Source organism: Brachyhypopomus gauderio, chromosome 9 (assembly GCF_052324685.1).
Source record: "Brachyhypopomus gauderio isolate BG-103 chromosome 9, BGAUD_0.2, whole genome shotgun sequence".
Lineage (NCBI taxonomy): Eukaryota > Metazoa > Chordata > Actinopteri > Gymnotiformes > Hypopomidae > Brachyhypopomus > Brachyhypopomus gauderio.
In genome coordinates this window covers 5,177,633-5,186,535 of record NC_135219.1, presented here as the reverse complement: position 1 = coordinate 5,186,535, position 8,903 = coordinate 5,177,633, and the positions used below count along the sequence as shown (strand labels likewise).

Below are 8,903 nucleotides of genomic sequence, written 5' to 3'. Positions count from 1 at the left end.
AACAGGTGCTTGTGATTAAGATGTATGCAGGTGAATTGGATAGAGGGACTGGCTGTGTTGAGGAATGTGTGGAATGTGAAGTGGACAGCTCCCCTGTGGGGCTGGCCCAGCCAACCTTGACAGATACTTGCCAACAGATATTCACATAGTGACTTTAGACTCAGTTAAATTTTTGTGTTTTGTGAAGTTATTGGGAGTTATTTTGAAGGACATTATTAAATATGAATGTCTGCTTATTGCCATCATAATTGTGAAAGGAAAAAAGTGGAATCATTCATTGATACACGTACATATGATATATTTTGATATACTACCTTTTATTAATTGACTAAGTTGTTAAAGAAATGTGAGCAAGGGAACATCACTGACATTGCCAAAATATGAACATATCACTGCAACATCATGTGTTTACAAATTTTGAAAGGGTCATTTGCCCACTTCTGTGTAGTGATTGACTTTTGCTTGTTCTCTCATTCTACAGATTGAGACAGAGTTCATTTTAAACATCAATTAAACTGCCCCTGTGATTTTAGGTATAAACAATGATACTATAGACCATCAAAATAATTCAAGTAATGTTCAAAATTATTACAAAACAATCTGTATATGTACAAGGGGGACTAAATTATTATTAAAATAATTATTAAAATATCCACTACTCCTGGGACTCATAACAACATCATGACCATGCTGCTATAATGCTAGTATCATTGCTGTGCTAAAACTGGAGTACCAATCAAATATTACTGGGTCCTATGGTCAGTAAACTGGCCAGTTGCAGACATGATAGAGAATGGTAGATGGCATAGCAACAGATTTACTACATCTTCATTAAAACAAAATGTTTTGTTTACATTGAAAAACAGCACTTATGTACTAAATTGTCCTAAATGTACTTATGTACTATATTTTCATAAAAAGTTGGGGGGGGGGGGGTTCTTGCATTATTCTACTATGAACACAGATTTATTCTAGATGATTTTTTCTTAAATATTTTGCATAATATAATTACTTTGAGGGCCTTTCTAAACCAGCTGTAGAAGAAAGCATACACGATAGGATTACATGCTGTATTTGAATAAGCAATCCAAGTAAACACGTCAAACAGTTGTTGTGGACCAATGTTACCAAAACAGGTCACCATTAGACTGTAGATAAAAAATGGTGTCCAAAATGATATATACACTCCCATAATTATGGTCAGTGTTTTAGTGGCTTTTCTCTCTGCCTTACTAGTAGAGTGCACCCCTCTGGATGAGTTTTGCTGAGAGAGACTATGTTGGACTGAATGTAGCTGTCTGTGTGCAACAAGATAAATTTTCAAATATATGCTCACCATGACAATGGAAGGAATGTAGCAAGTGAAGAGAGAAATTATTAAAGAAGAAATGGGTCCCAAAATTGCTGCACACTCACCCTCACATTTAACATCACCGTACTGTTCAGTGCCCAAAATGTTTAACTCTATGAATGCAATTCCCACAGCTGCAGAATAACTCCAGCAAATAACAATCATAAATAGAGAAGTAAGAGTAGTCATTTTACTATGGTACAGCAGGGGGTGACATACTGCATAATATCGCTCAATAGAAATAAAAGTTAAAGTTAAAACAGAGGCAGTGCACAATACAGCATCAAGACTGCTGTGTATTTTACAGAACACAGTTCCAAAATACCAGCAGGTCTCCATAGTGCGTATCATATTGGGAGGCATCACAATCCCTCCTAGGAGCAGATCAGCTACAGCCAGAGAGAGAGTTAAGTAGTTAGTTGGGGTGTGGAGCTGCTTGAAATGAATAATGGCAATGATGACCAGAAGGCTTCCAAATGTTGTAAGAATAATAACAGTTCCATTGACACAATATATCACAACTTTTACAGCCAGAGGATAAATAAGCTTCTGACATGAATTAGGATGAAGGTCATAACAAAGAGAAATGTTTCCTGTGCTCATGTATTGTTGTAGGCTTGAGTTCATCATGCTTTAATCCTTTAATTGGCAAGATGGTTTGATATTGAAGTACTGTTGAAGTATTGTTGTCTTCAGCAATGATCCAAATGATTTAAAACAAACATTTCTTCTTAGAAATCTTTTCAAACGTCAGAAAACATTACAAGAAAGTGTATTTGCCATACTGAAATAAAGAACATAAAACATTCACATTCTGGGTATATATATATATATATATATATATATATATATATATACGTTTCATAAATATACATACATTTTTCTCTATTTTGTTATGTCAGCAAGGTTTTAGCTACAGTCCGTTTCATATACAGCCTTACCTCTGTCTGCATACCAGGGCCGTGTCAGCATTGAGAGAGCAGCTTTCTTTTATACACCCACAGTCCTGCAGCAGAAACACCTTTCCACTAAATCAGCCCTCTGTGCTGGTCACATGATACTCTCAGAATTAACAAACAGGACCTCCAATAACAAAATATGTCAACTCTCACAGCCAGTACAAATATGCTCCTGGAAAGGACTAATAATGAGCAAGATATCCTCCTCACTTTTACTCACTATTAGAGGACACGGTTGGTAAAACATATTTATAACGGTTATAATAATGCTTATAAAGCTTAAAATAATTAATGAATTTGTGATTGTTCAATTTAGAAAGTATTTTATAGAAAGGATTACAGCTGCAGCTCCTCTGTCATCTCAAAGTTTTTTCCTTCCCCCCCCCCCCCCCCCCCCCACACACACACACAAACACACACACACATATATAAGTTACTGGGCTATATCATCACAGCTATCGTCCAGAGTCAAGACAAAAAAACTAAATATCTGCTTGCAGATGAATGTCCAATTTCCCCTCGATCCATTTTATTGCTGTCCTACTGAAGAGGGACACATTTGCAAACACTTCCTTTCCAATCTGGTTTTTGTATTTCTCTCCGTGTTTTTTTTTTTTTATTAGTCTCGTAGTAGCGATTGAAATTGTAATCCTGAAACATAGCTAACTGTTCCCCACATACTAAGCACACGGGGGGATTAACCAGAGTGACCAGTGACCGTCTTGAGTTGGTGGGGCACTCTGAGGTTTCTTTCGACTTTTGGCAGGGGCCTTGGGCCTACGTTTTTTGTTTGAGGCTGCAATGTCTCCCGCTAGCGAAGTGTATGGTGGCCGAACAACAGATCCGTGAGATCACAGCTGAAGGCTTCATTGAACCATTGAGTAGCTCGTGGTCGTGTTTTGACTTTGGGGATGTACAGTGTTTATATGTACACTGGCGATGTAAAAAACTTTATTATCTTGGTCTTGTCTGACAAAAATAAAAAATATTGAGCACATACATATAAATACTGAAGAGTTACACAACATCGCGCATTCCCAAGGAATGTCCATAGTGCCACACCCTTGCCCGAATGTGGCACACCTTGATCCAAGAGCATGCACCACAATGTTCGACATCTTACAGAAAGACCAGAAAATTTCAAATGAAGTTATAATACAACATTCATTTGATGTTATGTGAATAATAGGATAGAGATGTCCAAGAGTCTAGCTAAGCTAACCATACTAGCTAAGACCCTAAATGATGCTGAGGAAGTTCTACAGTACTTAAATGCTCTTATACTGTTTATCATCTAATATTTAGGTGATATTTAGCATGAATCATTGTATGCACAATTGTTTATACAATTTATACTCACAAATACAAACGAGTCCTTCGTAGATCTTCGTAGCTGTTGTTCATGCTAACTTCTGGTTCAACGCTGTACCTAAACAACTCCAGTCAAAGTAAGCTTTTTCTTTTCTGTGATGTCCAAAAGTATACGTGATCAAAATATTAACTAACAAAATACTCCACAACAAACAAATTCAATTGTGTGTGTTCTGGAGAGCGTAGCTCATCTTGGCTACAATCAAGACTGTTTATGTTTACATGTTTACAACCCAACTTGTTGTTTTGCGCATGTCCTTGTCAGAGACAAACATTTACGATACATGGCAAGTGAGGCGTCAGTCTTTTCAACTTTCAGTGAACTATTGGTTAGAACAGCTATCAATGACTGAAGGCATCAGCTGGTCTTCGTCAAGGCTTCTTGGTTGACCCACTACCCCTCCCCCTCCCATTTTCACACCTCACCAGGCAGAGGTGAATTTCAAGTAAGAACAGCTGCAGCTTTGCAATTCGAGAACAGACGAAGTAACACAATGCTGCAATTTGACCACTTTCACCACCTACTACTAGAGCCATGTTGATTTCACCTACTTAAGCCCCCTGCACACAGCGAGCAACTAGCTGAGCAAACTGTCACGCATGCCCGTTTGCTCAGCTAGTTGCTTACTGTGTGCGCACACATGAAACAACATTTTCTGCCTCTCGTGCCTGAGAGACATTTATCTAACGTGTTTGATATTTTCAGGCAAGCAATTGAAAATTTACATGAGTTAAATGGAAAATGTACTCGTCTACATGTCACTCAATGTGTCACTATGTGCTCTGATGTAATGCACAAAGTGGTCAAAATGTTGTTTTTAAGTCATGTGTTCTGTACAATAACACACAAGACCACAATATATGAGGCTTGTGTGAGTTTAATATGAATCGATATAGATCAATACAGGATTATTGATTGATTCTTATACTCTTTATCTCAGCTGTGGTTAATGTACATTTCATGCACATTGACATATTGTAGACCGGGGTGCCCATTACGCCATTACGAAGGAAGTGTGGGTTGACCCCCCACCCCGTCAACGATTGACACCCATCGCCGTGAACCATGACCATGCTATGCTACAACAATGCCAGTCTCATTGCTGTGCTGAATCTGGAACATTACCCAAATATTGCTGGTTCTATGGTCAGTAAACTGGCCAGTGACAGACAGGGTAGAGAATGGCAGAGAGCATGACAAGATTTACTACATCTATAACTTTATTCAAAAGATATGTGCTTTTACTTTGAGTTTGTTAACATTTATATACAGTGATTAGATAAATGATGTGTATTAAATGTTCAAATAGTATTGTTGAGTAGAGTTTTTGCATTATTGTCCTATAAAAACAGATTTATTTTAGATGAATTCTTCTCAAATATTTTGCTTAATAAAATAACTTTGAGGGCCTTTCTGAACCAGCTGTAGAAGAAGGCATAAACGATAGGATTACATGCTGTATTTGAATAAGCAATCCAACTAAACACATCAAACAGTTGTTGTGGACCATTATAACCAAAATATGTCACCATTAGACTGTAGATAAAAATTGGTGTACAAAATGATATATACACACCCATAACGATGGCCAGTGTTTTAGTGGCTTTTCTCTCTGCCTTACTAGTAGAGTGCAGCCCTCTGGATGTGTTTCGCTGAGGGAGACTATGTTGGACTGAAAGTAGCTGTCTTTGTGCAACAAGATAAATTTTCAAATATATGCTTACCATGACAATGGAAGGAATGTAGCAAGAAAAAACAGAAATTATTAAAGCAGTAATTGGCTGCAAAATTGTTGCACACTCACCCTCACATTTAACATCACCATAGTGTTCAGTGCCCAAAGTGTTTAATTCTATGAATGCAATTCCCACAGCCGCAGAATAACTCCAGCAAACAGCAATCATCAACAGAGAAGTAAGAGGAGTCATTTTACTTTGGTACAGCAGGGGGTGACATACTGCATAATATCGCTCAATAGAAATAAAAGTTAGATTTAATACAGAGGCAGTGCACAAAACAACATCAAGGCTGCTGTGTATTTTACAGAATACAGTTCCCAAATACCAGCACGTCTCCACAGTGCGTATCATACTAGGAGGCATCACTAATCCTCCTACAAGCAGATCAGTTACAGCTAGAGACAGAGTGAAGTAGTTAGTTGGGGTGTGGAGCTGCTTGAAATGGATGATAGCAATGATGACCAGAAGGCTTCCAAATGTTCCAAGAATAATAACAGTTCCAAGGACAAAATATAAAACAACTTTTACAGCCAAAGGATAAACAAGCTTTTGACATGAATTAGGATGAAGGTCATAACAAAGGGAAATGTTTCCTGTGCTCATGTATAGTTGTAGGCTTGAGTCCATCGTGCTTTAATCCTTAATCTGGATAGATGATTTGATAGTGAAGTATTGTTGTCTTCAGCAATTAAACAAATTGTTTTAAATAGACCTTTCTTCTTGGAAATCTTTTAAACGTATGAAAACTTTACATTTGTTATGCATGAATAGCACACAAAGAAATGATATGCTGAAATAAAGAACATGTATGGATTCACATAGTGAGTATGTATAGATTTAAAACAATCCATTTCCCATCCATTTTCAAAATCTTTAGCTACAGTGCATTTTATGTAGAGTGTTAGCTCTGTCTGCATGCTAGTGCAGTGTCAGCACTGATGAGAGAGCTGCTTTCATTTATAGATCCACAGTCCTGCAGCAGTAACACCTTTCCACTCAACCACGCCTTAGTGCGGGTCACATGATACTTCACAATTAACAGTATCATAATAATTTGTTGCAAATTCATTATAGTAATAAGTAATTAAACCCTTTGCTGTGACTCTCATATTTAACTCACATGCTGTCCATTTTGTTCTTGTCCTCCTTGAGGTGGCCCTCCTTCATTAGACTCCAGCTATGTTTAATTCAACTGACTGAACTTGATTAGGAAAGGCACACACCTGTCTATATAACACCTCACAGCTCACAGTGCATGTTAGAGCAAATGAGACTCATGAGGTTGAAGGAACTGCCCAAGGAGCTCAGAGACAGAATTGTGGCAAGGCACAGATCTGGCCAAGATTACAAAATAATTTCTGCAGCACAATGGAAGATGTTTGGGATGACCAGAACTCTTCCTAGACCTGGCCATCCAGCCAAACTGAGCAATTGTGAGAGAAGAGCCTTGGTGAGAGAGGTAAAGAAGAACCCAAAGATCACTGTTGCTGAGCTCCAGAGATGCAGTAGAGAGATGGGAGGAAGTTCCACGAAGTCAACCATCACTGCAGCCCTCCACCAGTCAGGGCTTTATGGCAGACATATTAAAGCCCGCATAGAGCTTGCCAAAAAATACATGAAGGACTTCCAGACTATAATAAGACTCTCTGGTCTGATGAAAAGAAGACTGAACTTTTTGGTATAAATTCTAAGTAGTATGTGTGGAGAATACCAGGCACTGCTCATAACCTGCCCAATACAATCCCAACAGTGAAACATGGTGGTGGCAGCATCATGCTATGGGGGTATTATTCAGCTGCAGGGACATGATGACTGGTTGCAGTTGAAAGAAAGATGAATGCGGCAATGTACAGAGTGCTCTGGACCTCAGACTGGGCCAAAGGTTTACTTTCCAACAAGACCATGACCCTAGGCACACAGCTACAATAACAAAGGAGGACTTTGGAACAACTCTGTGACCACTGGCCCAGCCAGAACTCTGACCTAAATCCAATTGAGCATCTCTGGAGAGACCTGAAAATGGCTGTCCACCAATGTTCAATATCTACCCTGTTATGACCATGTGATATTTCAGATTTACTGTCTGACATTTCAGACTTTTTTATTTCTACATTTGTTTTTACCAGTATCTGTCAAACCTTAACAATTTGGGGGCTCGCCACCGGGTCCTTTCTAGGTAAGCTTTGCATTTATCTATGAAGGATTGTTTAGCACTCTTGACCTTCTGACAGGCTGATGTTCTCCTCAAATGAATAAATTTGAACTGCAAATTTCTCATAGTGGTGAGTGATTTTTCCCCTAAAAAATTGCAGGTGAATAATTTTTCCGCATAATTGAGAGTGAATGTTTTCTCCTTGAATGTCCAAGTGAGTGATCTTTGTACACTGCTGTCGGGATACTAGTCCCCGACTGGAAATCCTGATCCAAATTTCTTGACCTGAACATCAATTGTTGTATTTAAATTGGATATTTGAGTCCTTTGCATTCCATACTGGGAGCACCCTTAACGAGGTCTTGAGGGCCTATCTGGGTAAATCCGTCACTGCTTACATTGACGACATTTTGATTTATTCCAAGACTCGAGACCATCACATAAAAGATGTACACGAGGTCCTGAGCACTATCCTGTGCTATCAGCTGTAAGCAAGCAAGCTGGAGAAGAGTTCCATCTCTCTGAGGTGAACTTCTTAGGTTACATCATTAGGCAGGGTTCAGTGTGTATGTAACTATGCAAGGTGGAGGCTGTGATTGGGTGGAGAAGACCCCAGATATGTTGCGAGCTCCAGCGGTTCGCCAGTTTTATCGGTGCATCATCCGGTCACTGAGCACCCTAGGTAGGCTCTTTACTGACCTGCTCCATGGCCGGGCACACTGTTTAACATGGGGCAAAGAAGCGGAGAAAGCATTTCAGGACCTGAAAACAGCGTTTGCCACCAGCCCCATATTACAGCAGCCTAAACCTAATCTCCCATTCTATGTAGATGTGGACTATCTCTTCCAGTGATGATCCGGTGCTCCCCCCTCAATGCTTTGTGAGGGCGGTGGACTGGAGCCTGGACCGTGCCATCCAATGTGCAAACCTGCATCCTCACTGTCTTTAGAATCGACAGTATGTTCAGTTGAAACAATGGAGTGAGTTAATATGCTGGGTGCACACGTCTCTGGGCACGAGCCAGATTAGCCAACCCCTCAATAATTACTGCTCATAGTAGCGGTGATATTAAAACACTACTTACCCCCAGTCTAGAAGTACTAGATGCCAAGCCCAAGTACTAATCTTGGAGGTAACAGTCGCGAGATATAGAGCCTACATGGAAGGAGGAAACGTTAGCCACGACACTATAAAAATGTAATGTTAGCAAGTGCGTGACCGAATAATCAACCTGATAAAAACCACAGGGAGACTGCGAGCTAGTTAACCCACTGCAATGGATTACAAGTGCGTAAGCGCCAAGCGCAATAACGTTGAGAAGCCACTGCAG

The 8,903-nt window shown here is 39.5% G+C and overlaps 2 protein-coding genes across 2 annotated transcripts; both read right to left on the bottom strand.

Moving 5' to 3' along the window:
* Positions 1 to 952: 952 nt before the first annotated feature.
* Positions 953 to 1,954, bottom strand: LOC143523628 (trace amine-associated receptor 1-like). Its single transcript, XM_077018188.1, has one exon. The coding sequence runs from the start codon at positions 1,952 to 1,954 to the stop codon at positions 953 to 955; it is 1,002 nt and encodes a 333-aa protein (XP_076874303.1).
* Positions 1,955 to 5,022: 3,068 nt separating this feature from the next.
* Positions 5,023 to 6,024, bottom strand: LOC143523627 (trace amine-associated receptor 1-like). Its single transcript, XM_077018186.1, has one exon. It carries the CDS (start codon positions 6,022 to 6,024, stop codon positions 5,023 to 5,025), a length of 1,002 nt encoding a protein of 333 aa, XP_076874301.1.
* Positions 6,025 to 8,903: the final 2,879 nt, after the last annotated feature.

What these genes read in the sequence shown, in the direction of transcription:
- LOC143523627 (XM_077018186.1), bottom strand. Translation starts at nt 6,024, where the DNA reads ATGAGCACAGGAAACATTTCCCTTTGTTATGACCTTCATCCTAATTCA.
- LOC143523628 (XM_077018188.1), bottom strand. Translation starts at nt 1,954, where the DNA reads ATGAGCACAGGAAACATTTCTCTTTGTTATGACCTTCATCCTAATTCA.